At 34.0% G+C, this 17382-nt stretch overlaps 1 protein-coding gene across 1 annotated transcript; it reads right to left on the bottom strand.

The window, feature by feature from the left end:
- Nucleotides 1-11452: 11452 nt before the first annotated feature.
- On the bottom strand, nucleotides 11453-16794 carry LOC111708950 (uncharacterized). The gene is made up of 8 exons (XM_023482472.1): nucleotides 16788-16794; nucleotides 15035-15115; nucleotides 14876-14979; nucleotides 14578-14608; nucleotides 14142-14189; nucleotides 13140-13184; nucleotides 12653-12667; nucleotides 11453-11819 (listed from the first exon to the last, which is right to left on the bottom strand). Exons 1-8 carry the CDS (start codon nucleotides 16792-16794, stop codon nucleotides 11650-11652), a joined length of 501 nt encoding a protein of 166 aa, XP_023338240.1. The 3' UTR covers nucleotides 11453-11649.
- Between the last annotated feature and the right edge of the window lie 588 nt (nucleotides 16795-17382).

Here is a 17382-nt window from a genome sequence, read left to right as displayed (position 1 = left end):
ATAATTTGAAACAAAATATTATCATTTTTAAAATGTTCAAGATTGTTAAGAACATGTTAGGATTTTTTTTCTATTCGTGTAGAACTTAAAGTAAAGGAAAGAATTAAATCCTATAATCATTCTAGTTTATACAGGCTTTATCCATCTAAGTAAGTTATGAGAAATAAAGTATTTTGAACAAAAACGTAGTAGAAAATAATTACTAGTCCAAAATAATTACTTGAATCCGTTGGAAAAAAGTCATGGGAAATAAAGCCATAATAATTCCGGATATCCTATTGAAAATAAAATACAAGACTTGAATTAGATAATAAATACCTATTTAATAATTAGAATATAAAGACACAAAAAAATCTTTGAGGTATATCAGTGCTCTAATTCCTTCAAAATAATATGCAGGACACATTTCCAAGGTAGAAAGGAGCTTGGTCGACCATGTTGGACCCCAAGATCAAGCCGAACACATTTCCGAGGTAGAAGGGAGCATGATCGACCATGTTGGACCCCAAGATCAAGCCGGACACATTTCCGAGGTAGAACGAAGCATGATCGACCATGTTGGACCCCAAGATCAAGCCGGACACATTTCCGAGGTAGAACGGAGCATGATCGACCATGTTGGACCCCAAGATCAAGCGGGACACATTTCCGAGGTAGAACGAAGCATGATCGACCATGTTGGACCCCAAGATCAAGCGGGACACATTTCCAAGGTAGAAAGGAGCAATGTTGGACCCCAAGATCAAGCCGAACACATTTCCGAGGTAGAAGGGAGCATGATCGACCATGTTGGACCCCAAGATCAAGCGGGACACATTTCCGAGGTAGAACGAAGCATGATCGACCATGTTGGACCCCAAGATCAAGCGGGACACATTTCCGAGGTAGAAGGGAGCAATGTTGGACCCCAAGATCAAGCGGGACACATTTCCGAGGTAGAAGGGAGCATGATCGACCATGTTGGACACCAAGATCAAGCAGGACACATTTCCGAGGTAGACAGAGCATGATCGACATGTTGGACCCCAAGATCAAGCCGGGCACATTTCCGAGGTAGAACGGAGCATGATCGACCATGTTGGACCCCTAGATCAAGCAGGACACATTTCCGAGGTAGAATCGAGCATTATCGACTATGTTGGACCCCAAGATCAAGCAGGACACATTTCCGAGGTAGAACGGAGCATTACCGACTATGTTGGACACCAAGATAAAGCCAGTAATCATCAAGTATTGAATCAGAAGGGTCTGATGGAAATATATACGCCGCAGGTGAATGTTGTGTATATTTAGATTAAATTTATTAATTGATCCAGTTTGAACAGTTAACTTGATAATATAGTTTTGAGTGCAAATATGTTTCGTTATTCCACTCAATCTTGGCCTTTGACTTTTAGTCCTATTTAAAGTCTTTGTTGCATGATGCACAAATGACTTTTTACTGAAAGAAGTTTTTGTAAACGAAGAAATTGATTCATTGCAAGGAAACAATACATGAACAATGCATGTTCATGATCTACCGTATAATTACGCCTAATCAATCAGGGTTCCCATTTTTCAGTGGAAAATATTCCAGAAACGGAAAAAACGGACCAGAAAATGAAGATTTTTGGTAAATACTCGGAAATGATTTAGAAAAATAATACAACATTTTTAAAACATAATTTAAAAAAGGTTTGATTTAAGGTTTAATGATATTGTTTATGGAGATAATATTTGAACAAAACCCACCTTTAATTATGATACGCTAAGTTTTTCTTTAAGTCCATCTTTTTGTGAAAAACGCAAAATAAGTCACATCACTAGTACTCCCTAGATGGGGATTACTCAGTTGGTGTACTATCCTTATTGTCTGTATGTGTAATAAACGTACAGTTTTCTCTAGCTATTCAAATGTTAAGTTTATTACTAATCTATATTTTGAGAAGAACTAAATTAAAATCAAAGAATGTACCAGTAACTGCCATAGCTTTGTTTACAAGTATAATGGGAATGTAAACAAACTGCTTTAGACAAAAGAATATGATAGGAACCCAGGGGGCGGAAACGTCATGTATGTGTGTCTGCACCAAATAAATAAAGTGTACTGAAGTTTCTGAGATGAATGTAAACACACCCAGATGACCAGTTCACCCAGATACTACCCAGGCTCAAGGTTATAATGCAAGGAAAGTTATTTCAGAGGTGTACGTATCTTTTGTACTGCAGTGTACTGTCTCTCTGGGCGTTAATGTAAACACAAGACGGATGTCACAGCCTGACATGGGATCCATCTTTCACATAAAAAATCAATAAAATATTCCGGTCAAAGGAAACTATTATGTGAAATATCAAAATTATCAAAATTTAATGCTTTTAACCTCCTCGGATACCAAACGAACACTGATCTGATCCATCTATTTACAAATTCTACTTAGAGAGAACTGGTTTCAATATGTACGCACAGTCAGAGACGTATTCAGGGGGGGGGGCTATGGGAGATAAAAAAAAATTATCACAGAAAGTAAGCATTGGATTATTAGATTAGACGACTTTTGTTATTCTTTCGCTCACCGACCAATTGCGTAGAATTTTCGTAGATTTTCTGATGCTTTAATTAGCAAAGTCTTTGATTTGTATGGAGTTTTGTTGAAGAACTTGATCACTGAAACTGCAGTTCACTTTTTGTAAACAAGGATATAGAGATTTCTGCAGTACATTTCATAACGAAAAAAGTAAACACTGCACTGTAGTTTCTTGGATCGAGAAAACTCAACCAACTTCACATTTGAAAGTTTGTTTGTAAATTACATACAAAAAAAATCGTTCAAATACAAAATAATTTGTTTTCCAGAAACTTTAAGGCAAAATATAAATTTTCTTTTAGAGTCAGAAAACTCATCAAAATTAACTTTTAAAAAGTTTTCTGCATAGGATTTCCACCGGAATTCCGGGTTACGGTTTACGTACGGAAATGATCCGGAAATTTGTTCCATTTCCATTATGGAAAAGGTTCCGGAAAACCGGAATTCCGGAACGATTTTTTTTTCGTAAAACGGAAATTTCCGGAACGTTGTTCCGGAATTACGGATCGTTCCGGAACATCGTTCCGGTAATTTTCCGGAAAATCGTTCCGGTAATTTTCCGGAAAATCGTTCCGGTAATTTTCCGGAAAATCGTTCCGGTAATTTTCCGGAAAATCGTTCCGGAACGATTTTCCGGAACGATTTTTGCCTTTAGAGCCTGAGGGGTCTTACAGGTCAAGTTAATTTTGCGTAATTTCTAGTAACTAGCCGGCGAAATATTGAGGCAAACTGGCAGGAAGTTTGCGAACGTCGACGTTGAATTCATTAACCCAGTACGGAAATATCCAAACTGAGAAAATATAGCAACAAATGTTATTCTTCATATAACCCTGAAAGAAAAAAGGAATTGATAAAGAATGCATTATCAAGTTTAAAATTTGAAGTTTTTTCTATACTATATTCTTTATATAATCTTTATTTACATAACTTAATTATTATCAAATCAGTGAGTTTCGAAAGAAGGCATAGCTTGATAGGAAGGGGGTTAAAAAGACATGAAGATTATACAGCGTTTAGGTAGGTAGCTTAGGTATGTAGGTAGGTAAGTAGGGAGGTAGGTAGGTAGGTAGGTATGTAGGTAGGTAGGTAGGTAGGTAGGTTGATAGGTAGGTTACAAACAAGTTTATCTATTATTCACAATATGTTTGTAAGGTTGTATATGCTACCCAACCCAGGGAACAAGAATAAAGGGAAAGGAAATGGCGCTGGTCTGGCATGAGAAAGCCAGGTGCTCTGCTTTGCAGACGGGTTCCTTAACACACACGCACACTCTTTTGGTACAGACACACACACATGACTACAGTCAAGAAAGTTGAAGAACAATGTCGTCAATTATAATTAAGCTTGAATAGCGAGTAGTTTATTGTAAACTTTAATCAAATTATATTCTTTGCATGAAAATTTGGCTAGAAGTGTTGAAATTTAATATATAAGTAATTTATTACATGTATGTTAAACTTGTTTTAAAGTAAAAAATTAACAATAAACAAATGTACTCTCCTAGACTGCAGTACAAATACCGAGATTCTGTACTGTATACACCGACAGTACACCCCATCGGTTCCTTATCACACACGCACACTCTTTTGGTACAGACACACACACACATGACGTTTCCGCGCCACTGATCCCACCCTAAAGATTTAATAACAAATTACTTAAAATATTTATCACATAAAGAATTAGGTATATTGGGGAGAGCAATTCCAAATTCTGCAATATTGTGCAATATACTTCTTTAGATTACGATCAAAAAGTATTTTTGAACGAATAAATAGATAAACTTTGCTCGTTTGTTTTTCAGCTTTGGATCTCACATGACCCCAGGGGAGGTTGATGGATGATTTTTTTAGAATGCGCAAATTAAAAAAAACAACGAAAACTATTTACAAAAAAATTGCTTAAAAAGCACCGGTTAACACTTGTTTCTAGAAACTTTGTTTCCAAAATAATTGAACCTAGTTATTTCAATGTTTTCCGTCTACTAATAAAAGAAATACTTTATCATAAAAATATGCTGTATTGATCGGTAGCTTGACACAATCAACAGCCATTATATTGTAGGTAGGGCTGGACAAGGGTTCGTTTTTTTATATTAACGGAAAACTCCGTTGACGAACAAAAAACATGTGTTTATTTTATAGAACGAACTGAGAAAAACGAAAAAACGGATAATTTTATGAATTTTTATGCTTGACGAAACATTGTTAAAATCAATTCGAAATATAAGGAAGACGATTTTTCCGACTCAAATGCCGATGCCTATTTTCAATACGTGTTTATCCATTTCCTCCACATAGTGCCCACATGTCAAACCCCGATTCTTCTCCCCCCCCCCTCTACAGATCCCAGCCCGGCAGTCAAGTTTATAGAGTTGAACTGGTAACAGCTCCGACACAGGGAGCCTCTTGACTCCTTTATGATGATGGCGCAGATACTCAGCTAGCAGCAGAGGTATTACCCGAAGAGTTCCCAGGCGATCATGCTCTCCAGAGACAACATAATCGCTCTAAAAGGACCATGATAAAACCGCGATCTCTGCCAAAAAGGTTGGATAAGCCCTGGTGTTTCAGTTCCTGTAGATCTACTCCACCAACATGAAGCTCTACTTCACTCCCATGAAGTCTCCCCAAATAGTTACCATTTATTCCTTTGTTAATTTCTAAACCAACCAATTTTAATGCCACTTGGGAAACTATTTCAAAACTTTCGTTTTATTAAATAAATGTTAGAAATACCATTAGATCTCTTTTATTTTATTATATTGACTTTTTAAAGTCAACAAACATGTATTTCTATTTTTTAATCCCACAACAATTTTATACCATTTTATTATAAGAAATGGAGGAAAGTTTATAAATTCAGTTAATGAAAGGAGAGAACGATTGAGTTTCAACTTATTATTGATCTTAACATTCAGTTATTAGTTAGTGGTTTTATTTTTGGGTGGCAGAAAGGTTTAAAAATACTTAATTAAGAAAAATCTAGATGCTAATGTGAGGCATGAATATTTAATACTAAAATTTTAGGTATGTTGCTTAAAAAAGAAAAGTTATTGAATTTCATAGAAGTCTCAGGGTGTCAAAAACAATAGTGCTCGTGCAAAAAAACTATAGCCAGAGGCTAGATACTAAAAGACCATCCCTAATTGTAAGGCTATTGATAGTCGTAACTAATACAGGCGGGGAGTTTTTTTTGTATAGGGGGTGGGGGGGGGAGTGGGGCAGGGCTTACACACGTTCTTATTGCTTTCTAAACAAACTGAAATAGTCTTAACCAATAAACATAATAATCAATTCAACCTAAAACTCAAACTCCGTATTTGAATGTACAGTGTACACATTCAATGTACATACAATTGTAATTGGGAATGTGTACAAGACCAATAAAATGCCACGGTTTATTATCCACTAGCTGAAGGGCCCGGCGTTGCCCGTGAAAAAATTTTGAAAAAAATATGGTGAAAAAAAAGATATTTTGAGGCTATAACACACCCGTTTGGCCGGCTTTAGACAAGATATATATACACGAATGTCTTGTTTTATTATATAGATAAATATATACATATATAAATAGGGGAGATAAAAAGAGTTTTTAGGTTGAATTTGGGCCTCAATGTTTTAGAAAATGACTTTTGGTTCATGTAAATTTAAGCATACTTTTTTCTTCAAGTTTACAAATGATATTTGTTCAAAGTAAATAATATGTACACATTAAAATTGACTGTCCAGTGACTGCACAGCAACCTAGATTAAAAAAATATATGTCTGTTGTTTGATGTCATGAAAAAAGCAGAATGATGTTGACAAGGATCTAGATTTAGGATATAGAGAAGCTCAACTGTGGTGCATGGACCAAGTATAAAAGGGCAGGGATTAACAAAAGGCTGAAGAATCAAGTGTGGAAAAAGTGCTTGGCAGGATTGAGAAAATCACAGTTAGCAAATCTCTTGGAAAATAAAGGTAGTCCTTAAAATTTAGCCTCCAAATTTTGAAACACGGGACTGAAAGGATCCATGGAACACGATTTGTAGGTACAGGGTGTCCCATGTAGGTACAGGGTGTCCCATGAACCATGACAGTGGGTGAATAGTCGTCTTCCATAATTTGTCAAAAAGAATAAGAAAATATATCACATGGCAGTCATATTATAGTAAAATAGATTTCAAAGTAAAACAAATTTGAGTAGCAGATTTTTTGAAAAAATAAACTCCAAAAAGACTTTAGTAACTTATATAAAATATGGAAGACGACATTCAAAACTGTTCACCAACTGTTGTGTTTCTTGGGACACCCTGTATCTGAGAAAATATAGAAGTTCAACCATATCACTACCGAAAAATTGCACTTTATTTTGGCTCGAAAATTTGTTATAAAACCGTCCTGGTTTCTGCAAAAGATTGCTTTACCTTACTTTGAGGACTCCAAACAAGTTTTTTTTTCTGACGAGTCTCCTTTTGAGCTGTTCCATTAAGTTATTTGGACGCATCTCCATCATGTTCCAGTTCCAAATTTCCATCCTTAGAAAGATGATGAAGGATGATCTTAGGCCTTACGGACCTCCACATAGTCCTTCATAAAAGCAATATTGAGACAAATTTTTGTCAAAATATTAAAATAAAGTGGATTCAGAGGTTCCGAATTCAACCTTGAACCTGTTCTAGATATGTCTCAGTTAATCTTTCAGCAGGACAGAGTTCGTCTTTACACTGCCCTCAGGACTTGGAGGCTGTTTTTATCATGATCATGAGTTTGGATCATCTTTTATAAAATTTTGCCAGTTAAGAAAAAAATACTAACATTTTTCTTTGGCGCTTTGCGCCTCAATTCTAATTTAATTTCTAACTATTTCTCCTTGAGGTTACAAGAACCTAAGAAACCGAATTATAGAAAAAAAAACCTTATTATTGGACTTTTGCAGACTAAAAGAGGAAAACAGGGGTAAGCCCCATACTGGCAAACAAGGGAAGAGGAACTACAGAAAGACTATATATTGATGGACAGCTTTAATTCAGGAACCACGTACTGCTTATGACTACACAGACCTACTATTAAGGGACTTGTGGGCTAAAAGGACTAATGAATGAATTACAAAAAAACTGCTGGAGACTGTAACAGAGGATTTAATCCACATAGTGAATATGACTGAGTCTAGGACTAAATTACACTAAGAATTAAATAAAAAGAAACATACATTTTTTTCCGCTTCGCGCACATATAGAGCAAACTGACTCTTGCCATTTAACAGCTATTGTAAGTATAATTGTTTTAGACATAAAACAAGCCACAGGATATTATAAGAAATTAGAAGCAATTGTTTTATATTGAGCTCAAAGCCAAACATGATACAATAGAAAAATTCTGTTTTTTCGACTTCAAACCATTTTCTTCATTTAGAAAACTATTTCGAAACGGGGGAGGGGGGGATTATCCCATTGAAACTTCCCCCCAACACTTGAAAAAATTTATTTTGCCCCCTCTTCCCTTTTGCAAAAGTGATAGTTACGCCCCTAGTTGGCAATTCTGTTAATTTAATACAAACGTTGATAATTGTTATAAAAAAGTCTAAGAGTGCCCAGAGCTGGCTGCCAGCTGATTTAGCATTTACTTAAGTATGAACCCTAAAAAACGTAGAAATATTGATAATCTCAAAAAATGTAACGTCATCTGAATAAATTACCTATAATGAGTATTACAATTTAAAATCATAAAATCGTGATGTTGTGTAAGTTATAGCTTTTCAATAAAAGTAACTGCATCCAATCAGAGCTTTCTTGCAAAATAATAAAAATTTATTTATTTAATTTATTGAAAAGAAAATATTTTCGGAATTATTTTCTTCCAGGAACTATAATACTACATTAACTCATTTTTTGGTTTACCATGTACAAAGGAATTGAGTTTTTGCCACAAACTCATATTTTCCAATCTCTTTATCTTTGCAGCCTGATGTGGTGAAGCTTTAATATTTAAAACTTTAATTTTTTGATCTAACAGATTTAATAGTTTGAAATATAAAAGGTTTATGACATTGTGTTGCAAAGATATAAGGATTAGAAAATTAGAGCTTGTGACAAAAGCTCGGTTCCTTGGTCTAAGATTGATTTTTATTTTCAGATAAAAGATACAGGGTGTCCCAATAAACATGGAAATTCAGTGACGAATTCGATATCGTCTTTTCAAATAATTTTTTGATTTAGTATAGTGATACCTACTGAGAAAGCTGTAATCTGTAAGAAATTCGTCTGCTATGTTCACATTTTGTTTGTTTGCGTTTTGACTGCATAAGGTAAAACAAGAAAATTAAAGTATACAAAAAGAGTAAACTTGTCCGTCTTCACTGTTCATCTTGCGGAGACATTATAGACACATCTTTGCAGTCTTTTACCCTTTTCATAAAATAAACTCTAGCAGACATAATAATATTATGGCTTTTGAAATTAGGTATTACAATGCTAATTCATAACAAAGACGATATCAAATTCGTCACTGAATTCCCATGGTTTTTGGGACACGCTGTAGTCAAATGTGTGCTAAATTCATGTCGTAAAATACTAGGTGTCCCAGTTGCAAGACTACTTGAAAGTCGTCTTTGAACAATAACCACAATATTTTCCTAGTCCTGCATTTCCAAAATGTGGTCTATCTTTTTTGTGATGTAAATATAACCGGAGATAGTAAGAATTTTGTTCATATTTCAATTATATTGAATAAAACCAAATTTTATAAAAATCTGAACGAAATTCTTCACATCTCCGGTAATATTGAAACCAGAAAAAAGCGGACCACATTTTGGAAATTCCAGTACTTGGGGCGTTGAGTAATATAAACTCTAAAATTTTACTTCTAATAATAGAGGGACACAGATAATCAGAAAATTATATAAAAATCAAAGACGACGTTCAATTCGTATCGCTACTGTCACGTTTCGTGCGACACCCTGTATGTGTTTGCAAATCCGGGGTCAAAGATTGGATTCAATTTCTCCTGAAGTAATGATCCCTTGACAGCTTATTTAGAATAATCCTAATGAATATATTATGTATTATACTTTAAATTCAGTGAATTAGGTTCATCATAAACATTGGAATGTACTTAGATTGAATTTTTGCACAATGGGATAAATTTAGAAATTCATCCCACTGAGAAGTAATATTTTCTTTCATAGTAAGTTTTTGTTTTTAAGATGTAATTTGTAGATACGCTGTCACACATTTTTCTTCCAGAACCTTAATTAATACCTGATCTTAATGAACTTATTACAATATCTCTAGGATATTAGGACTATGTAGTAAAAATTTCAGCTTTGGTCAACCCTGCTCTTTGTCTCTTAGAGAGACATTGTGATATTAACTTCCAGGGGCGTACGAGGGGGGGGCCGCGCCCCCCCGCCCCCCTCTACGCGTGCCCCCCCTGAGAGGCTGAGGGGGGGCATCCATGGGGGAGGCTCTTTTAATAATACATCTGCTTGCATTTCCCTTCCTCAGGTCAGGCACAGTGGTGTACCTAGGGGGGGCAGTAGTTCTCTTGCCCCCCCCCTGGGAGTTAGAAAAATACCAAATTAAAAGGAAACTACGTTTATAAAGTAACACCTGACAATGACAAAGACTAAGGATTTGTCTAAATTCACTGTTAATACAAGGAGAGAAAAGTTTTAGCCTTCTAAAGAGAATACTTCTTTACGCAAGATGTACTATGACGGAGAGCAGACTTAACGATCTTGCACTTATAGCTTTACACCCTATAAGGCTGTCTGAGCTCTCTACTGAAAAAAATCATTGAAATGTTTGTGCAAGCAAATCCTAGAAAATTGTAGCTTAAAAGATTTGGTTAAAATGTAGATTGAGTAAATTCTATCTAAAAATTTCAGAAGAAATTTCGTTTATTCGTAAAAATATAATTTTTAATGATGCTGTGATTATTGATTTAGTTAGCTGTGATGGAGTTAAGTGATAAATTTATAAAGTTAAAAAGTTAGTTTTTCAAGCAAAGGAATAATTTTTAGACTCTAAGGTTAGTAACACCCAAAAAAAGTAGTCTTTTTGGTGTATTTTTATGGTGAACAAAATAAGTCCAGGTGGGAGAGGGGGGGCAAAAAAAATTTAAAAAAGGTATTAATATTTTTTCAAAAAAGGGGTTTTTAAGGGGGGGGACCAATGTTGCCAAGGGGGGGGGACCAATGTTGCCAAGGGGGGGGGACCAAAAAATTGTGCCCCCCCTAAACAAAAGCCCTCGTACGCCCCTGACTTTCTAAACGAATAATGAAGTTATTAACTTCATTATTCGTTTAGAAAGTCTGAAAACCGCAAAACTCTTTAAAATGGCAATGAAAAACGGTTTTTGTTTCTAAAGAATATTGCGTAATTTTCGTTTTAAGATTAAAAAAAGAAAAGATTTTTTAAAAATTAAAAATACAAAAGTTCTGTTTGAAATTAAAACCTTAAAGATAGCATTGATGGTAATTTATTATTATAAGGTTTTTGAAATACATATGAAAAATTATAATTCGATTTGAAACACAAAACGAACAAAATTGAACGCTTTTCATAAATTGTTTTGAAAATGAAAAAATCATTTCAACTTTTCAAACCAATCGAAAAACTATTTAAAAAAAAGTTGTTCATGTCTTTGTCATTATAACATCTAATGAATGTAATGAACATTAACTTCATAAATGTTGTAATTGTGACGTGGAAATCCCGTTTGTTAATTGCAAACACGATTGTTTATTATTAACACTGCCCAGAATTTTTTAAGATCAATGCAATAAGATTCATATTTTAAGATTATGTCAAATTTTCTCATTTATTTCTAATAGTCTTAGCTATAGTCTTATAATTTCAACTTTTTACCCATTTCATTTGAGAACAACAAAATAAAAATCAGAAGTATAAAGATAAAGCATTTATTGAGCAAAATCTAGATTCAAAGTATAATATTATATATTAAAACTGTTGAGAAACTAATTAAGGATTAAATATGGAACTCAAACAAATGTTGCAGTAAGCGTTCAAAACTGTGAATTCAATGTAAAGGCGACCTTTTCAACTGTTATCACCAAAACTTTAAGTATTTTGTTTACAAATTTAACAGTTAGGTGTACCAATCATTTGATCTGTGACAGTCCTAGGGCTGTGTCCTATTGTTGACTTTAAGATACACATCCCATTATCGTTACGTAATTCAAAATGTACACATACTGGTGTTTCACGGCATCTGCACGCACATTCATCCAGATTATATATGTCCACTATAACTGAAAAACAAAGGTTTAGTACACTAAAAATCAAGATGTGTGCACGCACTCACGGAAAAATCTATCAGTATTTTCCAATTACTCCTTTCAAACAAAAAAGGGTAAGTGAGTTGGTGGGGTAAACCCAAAGGCCAAGGCAATTACGACGTCTGAAAGTCAAAACTGTCTAAACATTAGATGACTAACTTTCGAAGTTGTCTATAGCTCAGTGAGTAACAGCCTGCAACTGTTAAAAGTTATAATATACACAATAATATATCTATATAAATACTTTGCTTGTATATTTAAATATGTATATACATATGTGTATCTATAATAACATTTTACAAATTATAATATTGTTTAATGCAGGGAATAAGAATAAAGGGAAGGGAAATGGCGCTTGTCTGGCATGAGAAAGCCAGTCGCACTGCTTTGCAGACGAGTTTGTTATCACACACACGCACTCTTTTGGTAAAGACACACAACATGACTACAGTTAAGGAAATTGCAGAACAATGTCATCAATTATAATTAAGCTTGAATAACGAGTAGTTTATTGTAAACTTTAATCAAATTATATTCTTTGCATGAACATTTGGTTTATAGTGTTGACTTAAATAAATAAATAATATATATTACATTTATATTAAACTGATTTTTAAGTAAACAATTAACAATAAAAAAAATGTACTCTCCTAGACTGTACAAATACCGAGATTCTTATGTACTGTATATATCTTAAGTACACTCCTTCGGTTCGGTATTACTTACACGCACTCTTTTGGTACAGACACACATACATGACGTTTCCGCTTCCTGGTTTGATGGCAATAGAAGATCGTGTTACTTACTTCCAGCAGTCTCTCCTTTAAAACAAATATTCAACAAACATTTCTGCCTATTTTTTTAGCATGATGACAAGAGATAAGTTTTTCCCCTGAAAGCAAACTTTCTTACAATATTGCTCAAAATTGCGCGATTGTTATCAGTAAATAATCACGAAAACTACTTATATATAATATAACATTTATATATATATGTTAGCTATCTGGCAAAACGGCTTAACCAAATTGGCTGTCATTATTTTGAGGGAACTCATGGGATCCCTGGGTAACAAAGGCTATACGAAAAGGATTGATTTTTTTCTTCAAAATTCTAAATTTGAGTTTTTTTCAAAATTTGAATTCTTTAGAATTTGTAAAAAAATTTGTGCAGAAAAATGATTTTTCAATATTGATGGAAACTATACGATTAATCAATTATGCCGGCGAGGCGGTGGGAAATTATTTCCTTTAAAGAAAGGTTCATGTTAAAATAGTTAATGTTGAATGGATATCCCTGTATAAGTTACGTCTACTTCTACACACTTCTCAGAGATGCAATCTAAAACATAATTTATAATTGTTTTTTTCTCAATTGTTTAAACAATTTTTGCTGTTCGTTAAAAATTTAATTTTGAAAGGAAATGATGAGGTGGAAGGGGGGGGGGTGTTTTGATTTAGTTTTGTTTTCCAACCGCTTCAATTTGGTATGTACTGCAGTGAAGTACAGATGTACATCCCAGGAAACATTTAAACCGACTTCTAGTTCCGATGGCGAAGTTGTCGGGTAACTAATTCTGGATTTCTGATGTCAGACTTCGGTATGTCGGAGACTAAATGTTTGCAGGGATTGTCCGCCTGGCCTACAAAACAATCAATCAAAAGAGCTTTGGTGTGATGATTTTAACCCTTTCGAATCGAGAAAGAAATGCAATTTGGTGTTGTTGAAACCGGAAACTCCATGATTGGCGTTTTTCCTTGGATATGGGAACTCCAATACTGGACATTTACAGCACCTTCTGCAGGCCAAAAAATTAAAATTTTATTTCATATTTGTTTAATTTACCTGATTGGAAAAACTTATTTTTTATGCTTAGGCCAGATTTTTGTGAGGTTTTTAAAGTTGTTTTTACTTTCTATTATAAAGCTCTTGGCTTGCAAGGGTGAAGCTAATAATGGACTTTCGGTGCGAAAGGTTTAAACAACCAGATTAAAAAAAAAAGAGAAATGAAAACAATTATTTAAGTAATTGAGCTGGGGAACTAAAATGTCAATTCTTCCTAGATAAATTTTCTCGTTCTTTAACATAATACTTGCTCAACAGTCTCCGTTGTGCCTTAAGTATGTATGTGTACTGTACAGCTAGATCTAGATGCTAACAAGTTGGCCCTGTACTTGAAATGGACCAGAGTTTACAGTGAAGACAATATAGGAAGAATTGTAACAACTGGAAAAATTAGAATGTACCACATATTTTCTGAAAAATATTAAAATAAAATTTTTATAAAAACAGATTTACCAAGGGGTCTATCCCATGCTGTCTCAGCTAAGAGCGTGTCACCAAATCCTGAAAAATTAAATAAAAGTTTTTTTAGATACTATACTAATACAGCATCCCCTTAAAGGGACTGTAAGCGTAATTTAAAGTAACCCTCCATGAAAAGATGGCAATGCACGATTTACAATGGTTTCCTTGAAACTTTAATCTATAAAAGAAAAAGTGTTTTCTGACTCTCAAAGTGTTTATTTCTGTGTTTTCTCCATTGTTTCTAATAATCAAAAAAGCGCTAGTCACTTGTACAGAGAAACCACACAAAAAAGCATAAAAAAACATGGATATCTAATTCATCCTTGAACAGGCAAAGATTTAGGGGTACCGTTGTAAATTGGACTTTGCCTGTCATCATTCCATGGAGGGTCGCTTTAAGTTGCTTAAATCAGTTGTTCATACTTACCATACTTAAACCCAGTAGTGCACTCTACATCCTAAAAAATATAATTAGACGTTGCTCTAAGCTTTTACTTTAAGAATTTAAAAATTTTGTCTAATCTTATATTATATATATTATATATCCACTTTTGCATTGCAGAAATCATTATTTTTTTTTTGCTGCGCCTTGCGGACAACTTAACAACATATCTAAAAATTATATTTGCAGTGCATATCCCTATACAAAATCCTGGTGACGTGCCTAATTTGGTTCCAAGAAAAACATCCAGTTTTTAGTATCAGATCTCTGGACATCAAGTTACCTTATATTCCCAGATATCACAGAATGGAACAGATGCACACTTGAAGGCACAATCATGGGAACCTAAACCTGGCACCGTGACTGCAGAGAAAATGGTTCTCGAACCTAAAAAATAATATTTTTTAATTTTCAAATTTTTTAATCTTTGATAATTTCTCACCATTGGTTTTGGTAAAAGATTTCCCAAACTTCAAACCAGCAACAACATCTGTTATATATGATATAAAAATGGTGGAAAAGACTCAGGGGCGTATTCAGGGGGGGGCTATGGGGGCTAAGCCCCCTGGCCCAGTGAAATCTATTGCTTTCAGGGGGTTTTCAGGCCCCAGCAGGTGCTGAGCCCCCCCCCCCCCCATGGAAAGATAAAATAATTTATGCCCCCCTCTGGACAAATTCCTGAATACGCCCCTGAAAAGACTACAAGTGACCCTCCATACCACTCTTAGAAATCGCGTATTTTACGTTGAAAGCAGTTATCGAAAATTCTAAATTAAATATTGATTTTCTGCCACTGCACTTCTAGAAAGTAACTAATGATAGTTCTAAAATATAAAAACTATAGATAAAGATAGATTGCGCACAAGACGACATTTTTCAACTTACCACTTACCAGATACAAATGTACAGTCTCAGAGATGTTTAAAATATATTCCAAACTTATAGATTACCTATAGGTTAGTTGTGAACATTGGCTGTTCTTATGTCATTGAGTACATGTGGTACACAAGGGCGTATACAGGGGGGCAAGGGGCAGCGCCCCCTAGAACTCAGAGCTTTCACACTTTTCAAATCTTATACTGAAGAGTGAAGGACATATAGTGCACTAAGAAAATTGTATACGTGGACCAGAGCCACCATCACAGAAGTCCGAATGAAAAATCTATCTAGAATGCACATTCATCCTAATCGGATGGGCACTATCAGGGATAGCGAAGTAAAACAATTATTTTCAAATGCCAAGCCACAAAGTTTGAGTTTGGAGGTAGTAAAAGACCATATTTTGTTTTTAAAAGATTTAATTTACTTTATTCATTTATAATTTAATTTACTTTATAAATTAATATTTTTTAGCTTATGTCATCCCAAAGGGTAACCATGAGTTTCCTCACTAAAATTTATCCCTTTTCATTCAGTCGTTTGGTCAGCCATAGCAAACATATAAATCAACGAAGAGCTTTATTATAAAGATTGCAATTGTACTCCTACTTTTTTCACAACAGAAACTTTTACAAGTCATAATTATTTTTTGGACCTTTGTCCTTTTTTTCATCTCATAGAATTTAAGTTTAAGTTGAGTTTTTCATTATCAAAAATGTCTTTTACTATCTTTAGTTTAAATACTAACTATTAATAAACCCTAAAATAAAATGTCGATTTTTTAGAAATTATGATTTTTTTCTGCTAGTTTTGTTTGAAGGAGAGATAAAGTATAGTACATGCAAGATAATTTGACTGTATGTGTAGCTTTAAAGTATACTTATGCCTGATATCAAAGAAGCCAAATATTTTGAACTTACAGTTCAGATTTTGCCACCACCCTAGGAAATCCTGGGGGGGGGGGGTTGCGCTTCGCCCCCCCAGCTTTTTTTCTGTATGCGCCTTTGGACCGTGTACGTGAGTTCTGTAGAGAGAAATTTAAATTTATGTTACTAAACAATATTGCTCCTTAAAATATTGTTCTTTTAAAAATTACAATCCTGGATTTGATTTATGCTCTATCCGGGAAGTATGATTAAATGCTAAAATGAAATCATTAGTGATTTATTATGATCATGAAATCCATTAAAACACCACGAACTGTACAATTCTGGGTGATTTTACGTATATACGCTATCTATGTTTATTTATTTATCTTTGATATAAAAAAGTGTTCAACAATTAAAACCGTTTCAGATAGTTTATCATGGATATGCCTGACATCCTTGATCAGTCAAAGTTTTAAGGGGTACAGTTGTGAATCGTACATACCCCTCTACAAATGGAGCCACTTTATGTGTGAAAAAATATGTTAAAAACAAACTTTTCCAAAATTTGGATTAATAAAAACAAATTTGGGTCATTACATTACATATTATATATTTCCTTTGAGTAAAATCAACATGACAAATTTGCTCAGCATTTTTAACACCAAAAAACTATACGGTGGTAGGCGATTATATCAATATATAAAGACAAATTTTTATGTTTATTTTGAGTTATATAAAGCAGCAGCATGGGTACACAAAAACATGGAAAAAAAGAGAAGCTGTCAATTAAACCAGCTTCTCTTTTAAATAATTGGAAACTTGTAATTCGATAAAAGCTGTTTAAAAATCAAAATTTAAATAAAAAAGTCGTCTTCATTATATTGATATAATCACTAAGTCACTAAGCGATAAATTGTTCTTAAATTACTATCTTTAATAGGCATAGAAACCTGGATTGATTATTGAGTACATATTAACGTTAGAAACCGTTGTACGTTTAAAACGGAAACAATGGCTAAACAGAATTTTTTTGTTATTCTTC

This window comes from Eurytemora carolleeae, unplaced genomic scaffold, assembly GCF_000591075.1.
Source record: "Eurytemora carolleeae unplaced genomic scaffold, Eaff_2.0 scaffold808, whole genome shotgun sequence".
Classification (NCBI taxonomy): Eukaryota; Metazoa; Arthropoda; class Copepoda; order Calanoida; family Temoridae; genus Eurytemora; species Eurytemora carolleeae.
This window is presented reverse-complemented; position numbering and strand designations above follow the sequence as displayed.